We start from the raw sequence: 21,785 nt of genomic DNA, 5'->3' as shown, positions 1-21,785 counted from the left end.
GTGATAAATCCCCTCAGCTTCTGTATGTCTGTAAATGTTTTCACTTCCCCTTCATATTTGAAAGATAGCTTTGATGGATATAGTATTCTTGGTTGGTAGTTCCTTTCTTTCAGTACTTTAAATGTTGTAGTCCACTCTCTTCTGGCTTGTAGAGTTTCTGCTGAGAAATCTAATAGCTTAATTGGCATTTCTTTATATGTTATATCCTTCTTCTCCTTAGCTGCCTTGAGGATTCTTTCTTTGTCATTGATTTGTGATAATCTCATTACGATGTGCCTTGGAGTAGGTCTATTTGGGTTAAGGTAACTTGGTGGTCTGTTTGCTTCTTAGATTTGAGGCTCTCTTTCCACCTTTTTGGAAAGTTCTCATTGATTATTTGTTTCAATATGTTCTCCATTCCCTTTTCCCTCTCTTATTCTTCCTAATATACTGATTATTCTTATATTGCTCTTCCTGATGGAGTCTAACAATTCCTGTAGAGCTTTCTTATTTTTTTAAATTTGTGAGTCTCTCTCTTCTTCTTTTTGTGGTATCTCTAGTTGCCTGTCTTCAGTGTCAATGATTCTTTCTTCTATCTGGGTTGTTCTATTGGCTAAACTTGTTACCTCATTTTTTAGTTCATGTATTGAGCTTTTCATCTCTGTTTGGTTCTTTTTTTATCATTTCAATTTCCTTGGTGAAGTACTCTTTTTGTTCATTAAGTTGTTTTTTGAGTTCACTAAATTCCCTTTCAGTGTTTTCTTGTATCTTATTGAGCATTTTTAGAGCTTCAATTTTGAATTCTCTGTCATTAAGCTCCAAGGTTTTCATGTAATTGAGATTTTTTTCCTGGAAATTTTTCATCATCTATCTGAGCTACATCTCTGTCTTGTATATCCATATTTGATTTCTTTTTCCTTGATGGCGTTTGTGGGTGGTATTGTTAACAACCCCAATAAGGGATCATTATTCTTTTTTCTGACAGGGGCGCTGCACTATAAGATTTGCCTCTGCAAGATTCTTGGGTGTTCTCCTAAGGCTTAGCTGTCACCTTTGTAATGATGCAAGCAGTGTCGTCTCCTTGGTAGGATGGGCTTGTTCCTAGGGCTTTGCCAATCAGGAGTCCTCCAGGGACTCCCCAGTGTCCCTGCAGAGCTGGGGATCTTGTATTCGGTGCTCGCACTTCTCGCAGGAGAGAACAGCATGGATACCTGGTGGAGGGGTGTCCACCACCATCGTTGTTCTCACAGGAAGGGGACTAGTGAGGAACCGGGAGGCTGGGGTGACACAGTCTCGTCCCTACTCCGATTACTCCAACCATAGCCTTGAGCTGGGCAGGGGTGCTTGCCACAAGCCAGTGTCCCTGAGCTGCAGGAGCAGCTGCAGCAGAGTTTACAAATCAGGGACTTCCTGCCCACACATGCTAAACTCCCTCCAGCAAGCTGGTGCCTGAGCTTCAGAGCCGGTGGTGCGCAGATCCCAGATCAAGTGTGTCTGGCACCACAGAGCTAAATTGTGCCTGTTGGGCAGGCAGATCAAGCGTACCCCGATCTACACAAGCTATTTATCTGCATTTCCTGGAAGCTTGCCACTTACTTTGAGTGCACCCCATCCAGCCCTGCAATCACAGGTGCGGCAGACGCCGGTAAACAGCCGTGCTCCCTGTTCTTGGTCATCACCCCTGTCTCTGCTCCTTCCCCCCAGACTCTCCTCCTGGTACCTCCTGGACTGAGACAAAGCCTGCACAAACAAGGCCTCCCTCCCTCAGGTCCGTGAGGAAGGAGAAAGACTCAGGTCTCTGGTATATTTTTTCTTCTGTGCTTTGGCCTGCCTTCTTGCACGATAATACCTTTGTGTATCCAGTGTGTGTATATTTGTTTCATCTGGGTTTTTTCTCTGCATATAGTTGTAGAAGTTGTTGAAATTTCAAGGTGAGAGATGAGAAGTATCTTTCATGCTGCTATTTCTGTCTCAGTTTTTCTATTGTAGTTGATTTCTTGTTTCATGCCATTGTGATCAGAGAAGATGCTTGATATGATTCCAGTCTTCTTAAATATATTGAGACTTGTTTGATGTTCTAACACATGGTCTGTCCTGGAGAATGTACCGTAAGCACTTGAAAAGAATATATATTCTGCTGCTTTGGGGTGAATAGTTTTGAAGCTATCATTTAAATCCAGTTGATCTAGTGTGTCATTTAAGGCTACTATTTCTTTGTTAATTTTCTGTGTGGAGGATTTGTTCACTGATGTTAGTGAGGTATCAAAATCCCCTACTATTATAGTATTGCTGTTGATCTTGCCTTTTATGTCTATAAAATCTGCTTTATATATTTAGGTGCTCTGATATTAGGTGCATAAATATTTACAATGGTTATATCCTTCTTTTGAATTGCTCCCTTTTTTATTATGTAGTGATCTTCTTTATTCCTTACTATAGCCTTTGTTTTAAAGTCTATTTTGTCAGATATAAGTATTGCTACCCCAGCTTTTCTTTTCATTTCCATTTGCATGAAATACTTTTTTCCATCCCTTCACTTTTAGTCTATGTGTATCTTTGCTTCTGAGGTGGGTCTCTTGTAGACAGCATATGTATGGGTCCTGTTTTCCTATCCATGCAGCTACCCCATGTCTTTTGATTGGAGCATTTAATCCATTTACATTTAAGATTATTATTGACATATACTTATTTATTGCCATTTTATTCTTTAAATCTACATTCTTCTTTTTCTCAATTTTTATTTTTCCTTTACTCTTTTTATAGCAGGCCCATTAACATTTCCTGCAATACTGGTTTGGTTATAATGAATTCCTTGAGTCTTTTTTGTCTGGGAAGCTCTTTATTTCTCCTTAAATTTTAAGCAAAAGCCTTTCTGGATAAAGAAGTCTTGGTTTTAGGTTCTTGTTTTGCATGACTTTGAATATTTCTTGCTGAACCTTCTGCCCTCAAGTATTTCTGTTGAGAAGTCGGATGTTATCCTTATGGGGGTTCCTCTGTAGGTAATTGACTGCTTTTCTCTTATAGCTTTTAGTATTCTTTGTCTGTTAACTTTGACATTTTAATTATGATGTGTCTTGGTGTAGGCCTCCTTGGGTTCCTCTTTAATGGAAGTCTGTGCTTCTTGAACTTGTGTGACTTTTTCCTCCATCAGTTTTGAGAAATTTTCAGCTATGATTTCTTCAAACAGGTTTTCTATCCCTTGTTTATTCTCTTCTCCTTCAGGAACCCCTTTGATGAGGATGTTGTTTCTCTTCATGTTGTCACAGAGGACTCTTAGAGTTTCCTCAGTCTTTTTGCGCCTGTTTTTGTTTTGCCGCTGTACTGTGTGCTTATGTTTGTTGTCTCCTAAATCTCTGATTCGATCCTCTGCTTCATCCAGCCTGCTGTTGATTTCTTCTAGTGCAGTGTTCATTTCTGATATTGTATTTGTCATTTCCAAATGGTTCTCTTTCATGATTTCAGTGTCCTTTTTGATGCTTGCTATGTCTTTATTTAAATGCTCATTATTACCATCCATTGTTGCTCTAAGATCCTTGAGCATCCTATAAATCATTATTTTAAAATCTGCATTTGATAGTTTGGTTTCTTTAATTTCATTTAGTACTTTTTCTGGAGATTTCTCTTGTTGATTTATTTGGTCACATTTCTGTGTTTGCCCATTTCATCTGTGTGTTAGGTAGCGCTGTCTGAGTTGTCTGACCTAAAAAATTTTGTGGTGTCTTTATGAGGAAGATTGGCTCGGTGGTACTGACCTCCAGGCCACCTGTTATCTTTGTTCTCGGAATGCTTCTTGAGGGTACTATTTTCCCTCCTGTTGTCTGTGAGTATTGAATGCAGTTGGTACTTTTGTGTGTACGGTTATCCTTTCAGGCTGGCTGGCTCTAAATGTCAATCTGGATTGTGTGTATTAGATACTGTCCAGTATCTGTCCTGTTGGGCTTATTTGTTCTCCGCAGTGTCTGGTGCCTGTGGGACTCCTCCTTTGGGCAGGCTGCTTATGTAGCTGGGTGAATCTAGGGTTGATGCTCTCTGCCACCCACTACCAGTTTTATTAGTTCTAGGTCTTCTTGGGTTGCCATCTGCTGTTGTTTGTAACCTGCTGTGTGCTACCTGTCTACAGCTACTGCTCTTTTCATTGTTTGTGTCTGCATTTTCTGTGCCTAGGTAATGTGGGAGGGGCCTACCTGTGTATACTTCCTGCTAGAGATGACAGCAGCTTCATAAAAGCTCCAAGCTTCGTCATATTTGCCGCCTCTTTTCAGCTGCTCCACTTCCTCTTGCAATTGTATGATCTTCCCACAGAGTCCTCTGTTGAAAGAGTGTAGTGTGGGCTCACACTGGCCTCAGCTAACCAACTCCTCTAAGGTTGCAAGCTTGTTGGGTGAGGGCAGCTGATGGTGGGAATACAACGTTAGTGGGACCCCCTACTTCAGGGGTCTCTTGGACAGGAGCTCAGTATAGCAAATGTGGCCCCTACTCCAAAGGCTAATCCAGGGGTCCCCAAACTTTTATACAGGGGGCCAGTTCACTGTCTCTCAGACTGTTGGAGGGCCAGACTATAAAAAAAACTATGAACAAATCCCTATGTACACTGCACGTATCTTATTTTAAAGTAGAAAAACAAAACGGGAACAAATAAAATATTTAAAATAAAGAACAAATAAATTTAAATCAACAAACTGACCAGTATTTCATTGGGAAATATAAGCCTGCTTTTGGCTAATGAGATGGTCAATGTCCAGTTCCATATTTATCACTGCTAGCCGTAACAAATGATATGACCCGCTTCCGGAGCCGTGAGGCCTGCGTCCCACGTCACTGGAAGTAGTACTGTACGTGAGCGATGCCGCGCTTTGTGGCGCTGCCACATACTGTGCTCCTCTCACTGACCACCAGTGAAAGAGGTGCCCCTTCCAGAAGTGCGGTGGGGGCTGGATAAATGGCCTCAGGGGGCTGCATGTGGCCCGCGGGCTGTAGTTTGGGGACTCCTGAGCTAATCCCTCAGCTTCTGCCAGATACTCAAATTTTATTTCTCCCCAACAAGGTGAGCAGCAAGTTCAGATTGAGTGAGGCTGACAGTCCCCTCTGCAGAAGTTATTACAGCTGGTGAGACCCTGTTTTCAGGGAGGAAGACTGAGAGAGTCCTGTCCTAGTCCTGACTGTGCCCCCTCAGAAAGGGGCAAAGCCCATTGACCAGATGCAACAATAGGCTCAGAGGGACCCACACTTTAAATGACCATGCTCCAAGCCTCTCTCCCTCTCCCCTGTGGAATCTAGCCCAGCAGGGCAGGATATTGAGCACCCCGGCATTCTGACTGTGAAGCTGCACCATAATCAATGTACATGAGCCACTGTGCCAGTGCTGATCACAGAGACTGGAACTCACCTCAGCTGGGCCCAGTGTGAGGAGCTGTTCCTTAGGATACTACTGTAGCAAGAGTTGTTATGTCCTGAACTGATGCTCTCCACAGCTGGCCACTGGATGTTTCAGTCCTGGGCCACTCTGGCAGGAATCTTGCTCAGAACAGTGGAAGACACTGCCCGTGACTGACCTCCAGCAAGGTTCTTGGAGCTACAAGCAATCCAGAGTTTGTGGCTGCCTCTGCTGGGCCCAGGTGCACATGGAAATACTAAACTGCACACCTAGGCTGGTTTTTATTTGTACAGGGCCTGCGGGAAGGTCTGCTTAAAAGGCCAGTGTTTCCTCAGTCTTGCCTCCTGCAGCCTCTGTCTGCTGGCTGCTTGTTGGGCTTGGACACTGAAAACAGCTCTGGTAGAGTCTAGAGCCTGTAGCAATTCAGGGATTAGGAAGAGTGATGGCTGTGGCTCCACCCCTCGGCCCAGGTGTCAGTCTGTCCAGACTTATTTCACAGTCCTCAGTAGGGTGTGACCTCTGAGACACAGAGGTGTGGTCTGCCTGCAGTCAGGAAAGTTTCTACTGAGTCTCCCGTGAAGCGGAATTATCAGTCTTTGACTCAGGAGCATAGGGGAAGTGGGGTAAGCTCCAGCCTCAACACCAGAAAACTGAATCACTGATGTATACCCTGCTTCCTGGCTTCTCAGTACGACCCAGTCTCCATGATTGGGGCCGGAGAGACTCCTGAGGGCAGAGCAGTTGCTTTTCCCCAGGCTGGTGCTGCTCAGAGGGGACTGCTCTATGCAAGAAAGATGGCGACTGTGGTATTGGAGAATACTCAGCACAGGGGTTCCATTGACCTTTCCCCACAGTGTCTGTCCCTGGGCCTCCAACTTTACACTCTCCTAATGCAACTCTAGTCCTCTCAGCCCTCCCTCCACCAGAACCCTGAATAAGTGGCTGTGAACAAGATTTTTTTTGCTGGCCCTTTAAGATGGAGCATGCATTTCCAATAGCTCCGTATCTTTCTTGCAGACAGAAACCCTGCTCTTTTCACATCCAAATGCTGTGTGGAAACCTGTTCTAGGCTCTGGGGCTCTAGGCTGGGGGCTGAGCATACACACCTCTCAGGCTCTCAGGGCAACCCTCCCTGCAGTGAGAGTCCCTACAGACCCTCATCCCCACTGGCCCCTGGGAGCGGGGCAGCACTTCCCGTGTCTCCGCCCTTCCTACCAGTCTCCATGTGGCTTCTTCTTTTATACTTGGTTATAGACTCCTCTTTGTTAGGCCAAAGTTGATTTTTCAAGATAATTGTTCTTAAATTAAATTGTAATCCAGTTTGGTCCTAGGAGGTGGCAGTTGGAATGTGCGCCTACTCCGTCACCATCTTGGAATCTTCTCTTCATTTCTTCTTCTTTTATTTTTTTAAGATTTTATTTGTTCATTTTGAGAGAGGGAGAGAGAGAAAGAGAAGGAGGGGAGGAGCAGGAAGCATCAACTCCCATATGTGCCTTTACCAAGTAAGCTCAGGGATTTGAACTGACAACCTCAGTGTTTCAGGTCGATGCTTTATTCAGTACGTCACCACAGGTCAGGCTTCTCTTTAGAATACCTTGAACTTCTAGGCAGATAAGAGGAATAATTAATGGATTCCCCAAAAGGAATAGAAGCATGAGGTGTTTACCATCTAGAGGCCATGGATCCAGATTCCCTCTTGACATATCTGGGTCTGCACACTGTGACATATATGACACATGCATGATACCACATGTGTATCTCAATGCATCACCAACAATTATTTGGTCTAGCTCTCTGCCTGCCAGAGAGAGAGAAAATGTGTGATCTCTTCGCACAAAAATTAGGGGATATTTCAAAGTGAATATGAAGGGATAAAAAAAGAAGCATTTGATTTTTTTTATTAAACAAGAAATCAGAAAATCAAACCACATGTCAAAGAAAGTTGTTCAGATTATGCTAAAGAGATGCAAAACCAACTTATATTTCCTGGGTGAAAATACAGTAGACAGAAGGCTGGAAGCACTGGAGTAGCTGCACGTTCCCTGATCCCTTATCTCTGTGAGCAGTGTGCTTAAAGGAATGATCTACTAAAAAAACGTCTACAGTCCAAATGTCCTCTTTTGCCTTGTCTGGTCCACAGACTGGATAGATCGTTTGTTCTCTTTTGTTAAACAGTCTTCCATTTTTCAAGCTAGAGAAGAGTCTTAACTTAGATTTAGCCTCTCTGCCTTGAATTGCTTTGGCAATACAGCATGATGTGTAATGGAGAGAACTTGGACTTTGGAATTACGGCTTGGTCACTTAGTAAAGGTGTATGCTTAGACTAGCTATTGACACATCTGCGGCTTGTGGTCTCATTTATACGATGAAGATAAAAATGATACCAGCCTCAGAAAGAATATCTGAGAGCAAACAAAATATATGCAAATCTACTATTAACCTGTCACGTGTATAAATACGGTTTTTGTTTGTTTTGTTTTTACAAGGCTGTTGCAGGTTTCCCACACTCTGAAAAGAAAAAAGGCTTCATGATGCAGGTTCTTTGAACCTGTGTGTAGTTTGACCATACCACTATTTTATTAGGATAAAAATACACCATACCTGGAACTGACAAAAAGGAGCAAAATCTCTTTTTATTGTGAAGTTCAATTAATATCCCCAAAAGTTTAGTTCCAGAAATGTAAACTTTTATCAAACACAGTAACTTCAAAATACATAGTTTTAAATTTATTAGTCATCTATAAGGCCTCAAAAGGCTATGTGAAAATAAATTTCTCACTAAATATTCATAACAGAAGCAACAAAAGAATACTTTTCCTGTACAGTTGCAAAAGGAGCAGTTATATTCACAACCTTTTTATGCGTTACCCACTTGGAAAGTGTTGCCTTGGTGGACGTCTGTGGAGCCAGTGATGAAAATGGATGTGTTTATTTTAGCATCGCCAAACCTACATTTTCTTTCCAGTTTTTAATACACGTTGTGATGAAGGTGTGCCGAGGTCTTCATTCAGATCACTCTTCAGCAGAGTGAAAGGTTTCTTTCTCAAACAACTACTGAAGTCTTACCTGGGGCTTCTGTTCTTACATTTCTTGTTGCTTTTGGTTTTTGCTATTCTGATTTTGTTCCCTTCACACTGATTCCTCAGTTTCTTTATATAATACTTTTTCTCACTTTTCCCTTTCCCCCTCCCTTGTGGAATTGTTGCCTGAATTTACCAGTCACGTGTAAACCGTTCCTTAAGCAGCAGTCCCTCAGTTGTGGCACCCTGTTCTGACCTGTCTGGTACTTGACATCGATATCTTGTCAAGAACAGTGCTTAACTTCTTGCCATCTTCTGTTATTGCAAATAATTTATTAAAATGGCATTCTGGAGACAGTGCTGCAAATCACGTGTCTGTGGCTGTTTAGGTCGGCACTAGCCATGCCATTTAGGCCGGAGTCCACATGGAAAATTATATCCTTCAGACTTCTTGCCACAAATTGATGTGTGTGTCATTGCTTACATATCTAGTCAACCATTCTTTTTTTTTCTCCTGGTGTCTGAAGAAGTTAATACTCCTCTATTATGTTGATTTGCAAAATTTTAGTTGTTGGGTTAAATTTTTATTAAAGCTACCAGTTCTTACACTGATTTGCTCTTCTTGGTTTAGTATTGTTTGAATGTTTAAAAGGAATCAATTTGTAATTGTCAAAGAATATTTATTCAGTGCTTTCATATGGAATATTGTATTACGTATTGCATAAAACCACCAATATAAAATCTCATGTGTGTTCACAAGTGTGTGTGTATGTGTTTGCATGCACCATATATGTGTATGTTTTGGAGGAATGAGAAAGCCCAATGCATATATACATACAGATATGCATAAATAAACATTTTTATAATACTCATACCGAAGCATATAAGTATCTATGCATAAATACTTATATATTCAATTACTTATACAAATAAATATTTATAATATACAGGAAAAGCATTTCTCTTTTAATTGGTAGTTTTATAATTAATACTGGCATTGAAGTAAACCATTTACTGTGGGAGTCAAGAATTTATATTTTTATCAATGATACAGTAATCAGGAATTTGAGTGATGGAATGGATAGCAATTTCGTGATGAAGTTTGAAGCAGTTTTTCAGTCATTGGCATAAACAATTTGACAAAGAAGTTGCCCAGAGATGATATCATGTAATAACATTTCCCAGAAAAATTATGTTATGAAACACTTCCAAAAATATGGCTGACCAGCTCAGGGCAGAGTTGTGAAGTACATGTTATTGACCAGCAGCTGTGGCTGCTAGTATGTTACAGATGTTCTGTAAGAAGCTGGAAGCAAATTACTGAAATTCTTAGAGCACCTGTTTCCTGACAGTCAGTATGTAAACTGGAGCAAATGCAGAAACCTAACACAAGACTAATTATATTGTTATAAAAATGTAATTTTCTTTGCTGGGATCAGTGCAGAAGAACTGATCTGTTCACTGGCTTATTTAACTAGGAAACTAACTGCTGCACAACTCTTCCTATCACATGATGCTATTCAGAGAAAACACATCATCATCATGTGGAAACATGATGGCAGTATTCTCGGAAATATAGCATCATTTTCAGAGAATTTTCTTTTATGTAAAAGTTATTAGTAAAAACTATTAGTTGCTACCTATTTACTGAACAGTTTTAACTGACAGATGTAATCATGGTATTTAAATATCATGTCAAAGTTTTGGTACTGTCTGTAGCACATTTACATTGCCGTATAAAATGGGTCTGATTACCTTTGTGGAGAGACACTGACTCTTAATATAAACAAACTGTAACATACTTTGAGCTTAAAGACAAGAAAAATAACCCCATAGGACTGTCCATGTTCAACAACTTTAGATTTCTCCTTCTGCCCTCAGGTCTTTTATCCCATCTGTCACCCTCCAAACCTAGCTGCCAGGAGCTTTCATCACTCAGGTTTCTCTGCTCTAATAATGGATCTCATTAAAAAGAGAGAACGAACTTAACTGAATCCCAGCCTCTGCAGATAACTAACTACAGTTGTATAGTGCTGCGCAGGCCCTTCCCTGCCTCCTTTTCTTCTCTTCTGTTGTCTGGATGGATCTTTAGTGCCAGCTGTTTTTGTAAACATTTAGGAACTGCCCTACAAGAGTGGTATTCATAAATGCTTAATATTACAGACTGAGATACCTACTGGGAACCTCAGAGCACAGTAGGTCTGGTAACAGGCAGCCAGGAAACAGTCTCAGGCCGAAAAGACAGTGAGGAGAAGGGAGGTCTCTACCCTGCACAGCATCTGCCCCTCTCAAGGGGGAGGTGCTCTCAGCTTTCGCTCATTACTGCCATTCAGGAATACAGCTCAATGTTGCTAGAACCTCTAGTTTTTTTTGTTTTGTTTTTTTAATTTTATTTATTTGTTTATTTATTTATTTATTTTAGAGGAGAGGGGGCAGGGAGAGGGAGAGGGGGGGGACTGGAAGCATCAACTCCCATATGTGCCTTGACGGGGCAAGCCCAGGGTTTCGAATTGGCGACCTCAGCGTTCCAGGTCGACACTTTATCCACTGCGCCACCACAGGTCAGGTGAACCTCTAGTTTTGTTTTGTTTTTTTCTTTAGAAAGAGAGTCAGAGAGGGATAGAAAGGGACAGACAGACAAGAATGGAGAGAGATGAGAAGCATCGATCATTAGTTTTTCATTGTGACACCTTAGTTGTTCATTGATTGCTTTCTCATATGTGCCTTGACCGCGGGACTTCAGCAGACCAAGTAACCTCTTGCTGGAGCCAGCGACCTTGGGTCCAAGCTGGTGAGCTTTGCTCAAGCCAAATGAGCCCACGCTCAAGCTGGTGACCTCAGGGTCTCGAACCTGGGTCCTTGGCATCCCAGTCCGACGCTCTATCCACTGCGCCACTGCCTGGTCAGGCCAAACCTCTAGTTTTTAAGAAAAGCCAGAGGTTCCTTTCTTAAAATTAGAGGTTTCCAAAGCGTTTTTCAGCATTGGCTTAATTTTTATTTCAGAATATTTCAGATATAGTAAAAAATAGACAGTAGTTTTAGTAAACTGTCATAGATCCATTACCCAACTTCTTTTTTTCTTAGTGTCATTTCCCCCTTCCTGCCCACACAGTTATTTTGAAATAAAGTCTAGACATCATATTATTTCACCTGTAAACCACATTACTATTTTCACATGCCCATTCAAAACAAACAAAAATGATAATTTTTTTAATGTTTTTAAAATCTGGAAACTGATCTCATTTCTTTGGTTGTCCTAAAATTGGAGGTTTCATTTTTCAGTTATTGTCATTGGAATTCAAACATGGTGTACATATTCTGTTTGGCTAATGTCTTGCAAATTTTAATCTCTAGATTTTCCCATCTCTTTTTACTCCCTTGGCAATTCATTTATTGGAATAATTTTTTTTGAGAAGGCTGTAAATTTTCTGCAGTTTGAAGTAGGTTGATTGTATCCCTATAGTGTTGCTTAATATGTTCTCTCTGTTTCCTATAAAGTGGTGAAGAGGCTTCATCAGATACCAGTTCAGTTTTCCTGCCAAGGATTTTATAATTAGTGACATGGTCTTACATTAGGAATAATGTCTGCTTGTCTCTTTTCTGATGATCATTGCCTATATCTTTTAATTCATAGCTGGCTCTAATATCTGAAAGTACTATTTTGCATCACCTCTCCTCCCCCCACCCCCATATCTTGGGTCAGTTGCAAACTGTAAGCCACCAGTTGGAGAATTCTGATACACAGAAGTTCATGCTGGAACCCTTTCCTGTCTGGAACTCTCCATGGTTCATTTTCAGTAACTCTCAGTGAGCCTTTCCTGGTACATGGAAATGGTCTTGCACAATCTGCCCTATGGTTTTATATTACTATGTGTGTGCATATATAGTGAGTATAAAAAAGAGCATTTCTTTCAGGTCAGGTAGAGAGATTTTGTTTTGTTTTGTATTTTTCTGAAGTGAGAAGCAGGGAGGCAGAGAGACAGACTCTCGCAATCACCTGACCAGGATCCACCCGGCAAGCCCACTGGGAGGTGATGCTCTGCCCACCTGGGGCATTGCTCTGTTGCAACCAGGGCCATTCTAGTGCCCGAGGCGGAGGCCATAGAGCCGTCCTCAGCATCTGGGCCAACTTTGCTCCACTGGAGCCTTGGCTGCAGGAGGGGAAGAGAGAGATAGGAGAGGGGAGGAGTGGAGAAGCTTCTCCCGTGTGCCCTGGCTGGGAATTGAACCCAAGACTCCTGCACGCCAGGCCGACGCTCTACCATTGAGCCAACCGGCCAGGGCCTAGAGAGCATTTTAATGATAAGCATTCTTTGGATCAATGTCATGGTGTCTGTTCTCTTATTAAGATAAGTAAGTCAAATATCTAGTAAACATGTATTTAATCTTTTAGGATTTTACTTATGCAGAATAGGGCAGAAGGAGGTTTACAGTTGTCTGTATGGCAAATAATACACTAATTGGTAAATAATAATGCAAGAATAAATTGTGTATCTTGTACTCACAACTGTAAACCTACTTTTTCCCCACTCAGTATGTTTTTTAGACTTTTGATCTGGATGGCCTCTGTGAATCTCTTGTGATGGACTTTGAGGAGAAAGGACTTTGCAAACCACACACCTAGTTAGGATCCATATTCCATAATGTTGTTATCTGTAACTGTTGTCCATTGGGTAGATGAGGGGAAATGGATTGTGGATGTTTAGAGAAACACTGATTGCAGGATGAGTATGCACAGCAGACAGGACAGTGTAGCAGCCAGACTTCCATAGCTGAGTACAGTTGATCCAACTTTTTAGCTGCCTCCCTTTGGGAAATTTGCTTCACTTTTCTAGTCTGAATTTTCTTATCTTTAATGGGAAGTCCAAAAGGGTTGTTACAAGAATTAAGGGCTTGATAACTGTCTTTCAGTTCTGAATACCTTAATCCTTGCATCTTTTTTAGGCAGAAAGTTGTGTATTGTCTTTCAAAGAATATGTTTTCAAATTGTTTTAATGCCCAATGTGAAAAGTAGAAAGGAGGATGGTACAAATAAACATAAGCCTATTTTATGCTGTTTGAAAGGAAAGTAGTTTTATAATAGCACATTTTGTGCTTTTTTTTTCTACTTCTCTGAGGTATCAGGCACATATGTTTGCTGAGCCACGCATTTTAATGTGCAGAGTGTACATCATTAATTTTGGCACCAAGTACAGGAGTTAAATCTTTACATGAGTAAACTGTACCTGAATGTTGTTTTTGCTGAGTTAGAGAGACAGCAGCATGGACTATGTTTCTATGTTGGCAATGTCCGTACTTCTACCTAAATACGTGCAGTGTTATTCAAAGTTGTCCTGCTGTCTGTGCTTCTGTGCTGGCTCTCCAACCTCTGGACTCTCATCTCTGCTTCTTGTTTCTTTCCACCAACCCTTTTTGCCTATTTCCAGACAAAGTCAACTAACTGGAGAGTGACATGTTAGTTTTTAGAATGTGTATTTGAGATCTTCCTGGGGATTAAGGATGTTTTACTATTTAACATAGTCTTTTTTAGTCAGTAGACCTTCCCTATCTTACATGGGACTGGTTAACTCTTACCATTGGCAGAAGGAGAGAACACAGTGGGGCACACTGCCTGCTGGGGTGATTATTCCCTGGAAGTTCTGCCCATAGTTAGGACAGTACAGACCACCAGATAAGGACAAGAGTCATGGCATGGACTGTACAGAAAGTTCAGCCCCTCTATGGAAAGCCCTAGAGGAGAGCCTTTGTGAAACTCCTGGTCTTCTGTGATGGGCCAGTGTCCCTGACTGTACTTGTCTGTTTTCTTTCAGGGTCTACGCCATGTACAATTCTGTAAAGGGGTCCTGCTCCGAGCCGGTCAGCTTCACCACACACAGCTGCGCCCCCGAGTGCCCCTTTCCCCCCAAGCTGGCGCACAGAAGCAAAACTTCCCTCACCTTGCAGTGGAAGGTGGGTAGCTCAGAGTGGCAGGAATAGTCTGAGGCCTGTTGCCACTTGAAACATTTATCATATTTCCAGTTTGGTGTTTGGTTTCCTCCATAGTAAGTATATGAAATAAATTATTATGAAATTAAAAGTTGTCATGTTTATGAAAGTTGGGGAGAGGGGACTACAAAACCAAGCTTTAGCTCTGTTTGCAAGGAAATTTGGTAAATTTCTTTCATGAGCAATACTTTATAAGTGATACATACTTAAGATACCTAAATTTCATTATTTTCAATGGTTTTCATCCCTTTCTAACCCATTTCAATAAACATCTGAGAACAATAAGAAATGTTTGTGCAGACTTTTAGATAGGTTCACTGCTCTGCTGGCTTCTTTTACTGGTGATTCTGAAGTGTTGACTATTGAAAACAGCCTAGGATGCTTAGTATTCAGAACTGTTACGGTTTCATTAATTTTTACTTATTAGGCCTTATCAGTCAGAATTTAATTACTTTTAAAAGTGCAAATTATGTAATAGTGCTAATGAAATCAATTTACTGGCTACAAATAATTCTTGCCAAAGACAGGTTCTTAACGTTTTTTCATTAGCTTATTCGTCATAGTTGTGTATTTGTAAAAAAAATAGATTATGTTATTAATCGCTATAGTAATTATTTTTATTTATGGATATTTAAAAACATAGTTTAAAATACAAAATTTATAGAAGTAGGGATTAAAGATTTATGGTATTTGGGGAGAACTCTTAATGTGTGGAAAATATAAGATGGTTAGTGAAATCCATTATTAGTGAAGAACTGCTTTGTCTTTTTCTTCCCATATCAGAAGGTCAAATTTATCTAGGAAACTGATTAAAACAGTTGAGTGTAGTGGTTAGCAACAAAGCCTAGGCTACCCAGACCTCTCTCCAGTGGACAGCTGCATTCTCATTGCCAGTGGCTGGCACTGAGTGTGTTATTTGACAAAGGCAAAGTTTAACCTGGCTCAGAATCTGAACAATTGTATTTTCCTTCTTGGCTTCCAGGGATAATCCAGGTCAGTGATTCCCCACCTTTTCCATTTTAACACCCAATTGGTCATCATTATTTAATTTCTTAGGGTATATATATTCATTTTAAAACTTGTTCTAGATTTACATATATGCATATGTAAATACATCTTTAATTAAGGAAAGAATTAATTCATTTTGTTTGGAAAATATAGGAAATCTTCTTACCAGAGGGGCCTCGGGTCTTGGTCTTACACCCCTGAAGTTGGGAATCACTGACCCGTGCTCTGCTTAAAACCAGATGCCATTCAGGTCTCAGGTAGACGAGGAACTTGAGGGAAGAGTTTTCTTATTAGGAGGAAAATATTTCACTTCTTTTTTCCCTTTTATTTAATCGTGACCCAGAAACAATATCCTGTTCCATTCAGTCATGTACAAACTTGAAAGTTCTGGATCTAATTCAGGGTTTTTTTTGTTTTGTTTTTTGTATTTTTCTGAAGCTGGAAACGGGGAGGCAGTCAGACAGACTCCCGCATGCGCCTGACCAGGATCCACCTGTCATGCCCACCAGGGGGCGATGCTCTGCCCATCTTGGGGCGTCGCTCTGCCGCAATCAGAGCCATTCTAGCACCTGAGGCAGAGGCCACAGAGCCATCCTCAGCGCCCGGGCAAACTTTGCTCCAATGGAGCCTTGGCTGTGGGAGGAGAAGAGAGAGAGAGAGAGAGAGGAAGGAGAGGGGGAGGGGTAGAGAAGCAGATGGGCGCTTCTCCTGTGTGCCCTGGCCGGGAATCGAACCCGGGACTCCTGCACGCCGGGCCGACGCTCTACCACTGAGCCAACCGGCCAGGGCCTGGATCTAATTCAGTTTTAATTTAAATGTTCTTGGCATAGATTTCCTGATCACTGTGTTTCAACTGTGGGTACAAGGACTAGGGACCCTGCTCTGGCTGCCCCCTGTCCTTGAATCCACAGAGACAAGCGGGCTCAGGGCCCTCTATGTCTTCTTGATAGCCAGGAGCAGGAGACAGGGCGAAACAAACCCAAAGCTGGTGTTCGTGGCTAGAGCAGGAGACTGAAAAACAATTTCTCTGCAGCTTGAGCCATTATAAAGGCAATTTTTAGTGTAGAAATGGTTCTTCATCTAAAACTTTAATTTTATTCATTATTTTGACTTTAAATGTATCCCTGTCCTGTCTCCCAAATAGAGACCACAAAGCCTAAACTCGCAGCTCAGCTCTCACCAAAGCCTGGGTTTGGGGACTTTAGAGATCATGACTCAGAAGAAAGAAAGAAGGAAAGGAGAGGGAGAAGAAGAGGTTCTTTATTAATTTAACTAATATTTACTGAACCCCTGATGATGTTTTATTAACAAAAATAAAGCAACAGCTGCTGTTTACTGAGTGCCTCCTGTAAGAACAGGTAGTTTAGTAGCTGATTTACATATATTCTCCCACTTACTTTTCACACACATCCATTCTTGGAACAGAAATTAAACATTGATATTAAGCAGCAAACCATCAGACCACACATGACAAACAGCGAGCTGGGCTTCTGATCAGCTCTAGTGACCAGGCTGCCTTCTGCTCAAGGCAGGACCCTGCAGTCCGTGGCCTCTGGTTCTTCCCTGGGGATGATCTAGGCCCAGGTGCATTTCTGCAACGGGACATGGTCTTTTTGTTGGTTGCCTGCGCCCCACTTCTGAGTTACACTCGCTCTCTCCCTCCCCCTCCCCCACCCCCTCTGTTCCCCCTTTCTCTTCCTCTCTTTTTCTCTTCTATTTCTCATTCTCTTTCTCTCATCTCTTACATCTCTCTCATTCTTTCATCTCTCCCCCCTCTCATCTCTCCCCCATCTCTCCCCCTCTCATCTCTCCCCCTCTCATCTCTCCCCCTCTCATCTCTCCCCATCTCATCTCTCCCCCTCTCATCTCTCCCCCCTCTCATCTCTCCCCCCTCTCATCTCTCCCCCTCTCATCTCTCCCCCCTCATCTCTCCCCCTCTCATCTCCCCCTTCTCATCTCTACCCCTTCTCATCTCTCCCCCCTCTCATCTCTCCCCCCTCTCATCTTTCCCCCCTCTCATCTTTCCCCCCTCTCATCTCTCCCCCTCTCATCTCTCCCCCCCTCATCTCTCCCCCTCTCATCTCTCCCCCTCTCATCTCCCCCCCTTATCTCTCCCCCCCTCATCTCTCCTCCATCTCACCCCCTCTCATCTTTCCCCCCTCTCATCTCTCCCCCTCTCACCCCCTCTCATCTCTCCCCCATCTCATCTCTCCCCCCTCTCATCTCTCCCCCATCTCATCTCTCCCCCTCTCATCTCTCCCCCCTCTCACCCCCTCTCATCTCTCCCCCTCTCATCTCTCTCCCTCTCATCTCTCTCCCTCTCATCTCTCCCCATCTCATCTCTCCCCCTCTCATCTCTCCCCCTCTCATCTCTCCCCCTCTCATCTCTCATCTCCTTCTCATCTCTCATCTCCTTCTCATCTCTCATCTCCTTCTCATCTCTCATCTCCCTCTCATCTCTCATCTCCCTCTCATCTCTCATCTCCCTCTCATCTCTCATCTCCCTCTCATCTCTCATCTCCCTCTCATCTCTCATCTCCCTCTCATCTCTCATCTCCCTCTCATCTCTCATCTCCTTCTCTCCCACTCCCCTCATGCTGTTAAGGGACTCCCCTCTGGCAGGACTAATGCTGCAAAATACTCTTTTTCCAAAAGTTCTTTGCTCTTTTTCCTATTGTCCAAAGCCTGTTTCCTCAGTGAATCAGATCTCAGCATGTATTTAGAAGGAAAGCAAATGATCACACTTCTTTTTGCTAACTTCAGAAGGGATAATAGAGGATCCCATTTTTCCTTATTTTTGTTTAGGTTTGGGGGGGGATCTTAATGCCCAAAAGGCATTCTAATCTTAGCCCCTAAAAAAATGTATGGGAGAAATTAACAAAAATATAAATTCTTGACACTGAGCCTTCCTGGCCAGCTCTGTCCCCCAGATGCCAAGCATGCTTCTGTTTCTTCGTTGCCTTATTTCTCCTCCGTTTGATCTTAGAATTTTATCCCCAGAGGGTGCTGGGCACCGTATGGGTGGTAGGGAAGGTGAATTGGCTATTTGTGGAAATGATTTATTACTAATGGAGAGACTTTCTCTACAGTTGAATTGTCTTAAAAATGTTTTGTGATAATGTTTGACCAAGGAAATATAGAAGCTATCCTGGGTTATAGTCTAGTACTAGCACAGACATTGTATATGAACCAAGTACAAGCTCATTACAAGTCTGTGAACAACTTTCTCTAACCTCTTATTCTTAATTTTTAGGCCCCAGTTGACAATGGTTCAAAAATCACCAACTACCTTTTGGAATGGGATGAGGTAAGCATATTTTCATACTCACCTAAAACACCATTTCAAAAATAAAATTCCTGAACAAATACCATTTTATTTTTTTATTCTTTTTTAAGATGTGCTAAACATGGAAAAAAGGAATGTAAGGAGAGAAATATGTAAGCCAATAGTTATGACTGAAGAATGAAGGTGGATTGAAGTAGTGTGAAGAATTGTGCATTAAAACATATTTACTTGGTTTTTTTGCAAGAAATGCTACTAAACAAAAAGACTGGGTCTTAATTATTTTAGAATCCCCAATGTCTAGCCATTCATTAATTAGTATTAAAAATTGATGACCTTGTCATCTTGACTGCCCACAGCGATCCTGCATAAACGGTTTTGATAAGGCATACCACTGTGGCTTGGGAAGTATTATCTGGTCCTTCTTTGTGAGTTTGACTGCCATGTGTGCACTCTGGTGCACCCTTGGGTGCTCCTTCGGGAGAGTGGAGCAGCACCGAGGTCTGCTCTGCCCATGTGTGACCACCTGTGGGTGAGAACACCCTAGAATAGGTGTGTCCCCTTTGCTGTTTCTGTCACCAGAGGCCCTTGGAATGGTATTTGTGATGGAGTCTTCTTATCTTAAGGCCACTCTGGACTGAATGCTGACCAAGTGCACTTCTGGTTTTGCTAAGCTACAAATACTCTCAGGCAGGAAAAGCTTTCTGTAGGGACTTTTAACTCCTGAAAAGCAATTGTACTTTTTATACCTGTAGATCTTAATTTTATTCATTTATCCTCAGGTTAGTTTCTTTTTCTGTGATTGAGCAAAGAGACCTAAGGATTTTAAGAATAGAAAAGGTGGGATTGAGAGAACTGTAAGATAATTAGTCTTTGTGACTTAAATTCAGGGGGATTGAAAGATTTAGAATGCAGGCTTGGGCTTAGGCAAAAAGTAACCTGTCAAGTGTGGAAAAATATTTTAACCAAATATAAAATGAAAATCAGATGAAATTCTCATGAAATTTTGATGTGGAGCAGGGGCATTTCATCACTTTCTGGTGGAGTGTATATTCATTAGGGTTACACTGGAACAGCTGGAGTCACAAGACACCAAAGACAGTTTCTGTTCCCAGGACCCTCCTGAATAGTTCCTACACAAAGGTTGCTGGAATCGCAGACCTAACCTGGGTATCACAGACTCGGTGGGTCCCATTTTAAGGTGGTTTCATTGGAAAGTGAAACCACTCTGTGGCCCTTGTGGACAGAGGTTTTTTGGAGGCAGTCGGGAGAGTTGGAAAGGAACCTGGCTGACCTTTGGGTCCACAGTTCCCATCGTCCCCTCTCCCCTTCCTGCCCCAGGGGGAGTGCCGTGGGGTGGGGGCTGTTGCCAGTGTGTTGCTTTGTTGTACTGACTTGACCTTTTTCTCTCATATGTTGAGATAGAGTTTACCAGTAAAAAGGAGACTGTTTTTCATTTCGGGTATCTTCTCAGGGTAGAGAGAGAGAGAGTGTGTGTGTGTGTCATTCTCCTGTGTTTTTTGCAGCTTCTCTGCCTCATGTAATGTCAGAGAAGCTGAGTACTTAAATGGGAAACTTCCAAGGAAAACCCAGGTGCTTCAGGAAATGGTAATGGTGACTCAGGTGTTGGCTTCCTTCCTCTTGCATCTGAGTGGGAAGTGTCCTGGCAGGATGCTGGAGGACAAGTGCTGCAGCCGCAGAGGAACTGGAGAGACTATTTCTGGTGACCATTTGTAATTGATGGGACCCACTTTGGACTAGTGACAGCACAACACTAAGTGGCTGTGTCTGGCCTTCCCCTATCTTGCCCCTGCTTGCTCTCCTTCCTTCTTTTCCTTGTTCCTACCCAAATCCTCTGCCTTTCCCTTTCCTCTCTTCTCTCCCACTCTGACAGGCTGTATTGGAGATTCAGGTTAATGAACTGTCACTACCACCGGCCTTTTGCCACCACAGGAATCCTTTTATGTTCTATGGCAGAATATTCACCTTTTAGAAAACTTCTGGGCCTCCAACTCTGTAAAGTACCTCTTAGAAACAGGATAATGGAAAGAACACTGAGAGTAGGAGACGTGGATTCTGTTCGAGGCTGTAAACCAGGTCACTTCACTTCTCTGGTCCTCACTTAGCCCATCAGTTATGTGCACTGATATGTTTATGTGGTCTCAAACCTGCTTAGTAGGTTTCTTCTGACAAGAGAATATTTTGGGGTCCCTGTCACTGTTATTTGGCCTGTTTATTAATCGTTTCAGCATTTACGGAGCATACCTCTCAGTTCACACTCGTAGCACATGCCTACTGTTCTGTCGTACGAGGGACTACGGGCTGGGAAGGTGCGTGCTTGTTCTGGTAGCTGAGAAAGTTGATGTCATGCTATCCTTCTATACTTTTGAACAGATATAAAGAAACAAACTTAGCCACAAGCTTCTCAGATTGTTTCACCCAATAGCTCCTTTGCTTTATGTTATATCTCCCTCCTTTCCAGTCTCCCTAAAAAGATTAAAAAATTGTAACTTTGGGTTTCCTTGCAATGAGAATACAAGCACTAGTAACCAGTTGACTCCTGCCTGACCTGTCATTTCAAAGGTAAAAGTCTCTGACAAAGAAGTACAACAGTCTGTGTTTCTACAATTAGCGGCTAATTTGGGGATCGGCAGGCCTCTTGGGGGCAGCTCACTTGGCTTGATTTTTGCTTCCACATTCCCATGCTGTCCGGGCCTTGGCTTCAAGGAGGCAAAGCAAATGTGTGAACGGAGAACAACAGGCCTACAAGAAGTGTGAACCCGTGAGGCTCTGGCTGCCCCTCTGAAATCCGGTGGTTTTCTGAAGCCGAGAGCACCTGGTGCTGGGGCTTTCCTGGTCCTTGCCCTGGGGAGCCTACTGGGGCGGGAGAATGGGAGGGGTTCTGCTCCTCCACACCTCCATCCTTCTCCCAGCACATCTGTCCTAGCCAGACAGGCACAACCTCTCCTTCTGGGGCGGCAGAAACTGGCTGGAAGGGAGTGAGATGGCTAGGATGCAAAGCGAGTAGATCGCCGCGCGGGGGGAGCCAGCAGCACGCACAGTCTCCGAGAAGGCTGTGCTCCTGAGGGCTGCGGCCAGTTTCTGCTCAGGCACCTGCTGTGAGCTAGAGCCCGGG

The 21,785-nt window shown here is 42.7% G+C and overlaps 1 protein-coding gene across 5 annotated transcripts in view; it reads left to right on the top strand.

Moving 5' to 3' along the window:
* FNDC3B (fibronectin type III domain containing 3B) overlaps positions 1 to 21,785 on the top strand; it is a 399,472-nt gene that overhangs the window by 294,686 nt on the left and 83,001 nt on the right. For all 5 annotated transcript variants that reach the window (XM_066240652.1, XM_066240651.1, XM_066240650.1 and 2 more), the window contains exons 10-11: positions 14,184 to 14,322; positions 18,620 to 18,673. In XM_066240652.1, coding sequence (XP_066096749.1) covers positions 14,184 to 14,322; positions 18,620 to 18,673 — 193 coding nt within the window. The remainder of the gene's footprint in view (positions 1 to 14,183; positions 14,323 to 18,619; positions 18,674 to 21,785) is intronic.

This window comes from Saccopteryx bilineata, chromosome 8, assembly GCF_036850765.1.
Source record: "Saccopteryx bilineata isolate mSacBil1 chromosome 8, mSacBil1_pri_phased_curated, whole genome shotgun sequence".
Taxonomy (NCBI): Eukaryota; Metazoa; Chordata; class Mammalia; order Chiroptera; family Emballonuridae; genus Saccopteryx; species Saccopteryx bilineata.
The sequence above is the reverse complement of the archived record's forward strand: the minus strand, read 5'-3'. Positions and strand labels throughout refer to the sequence as shown.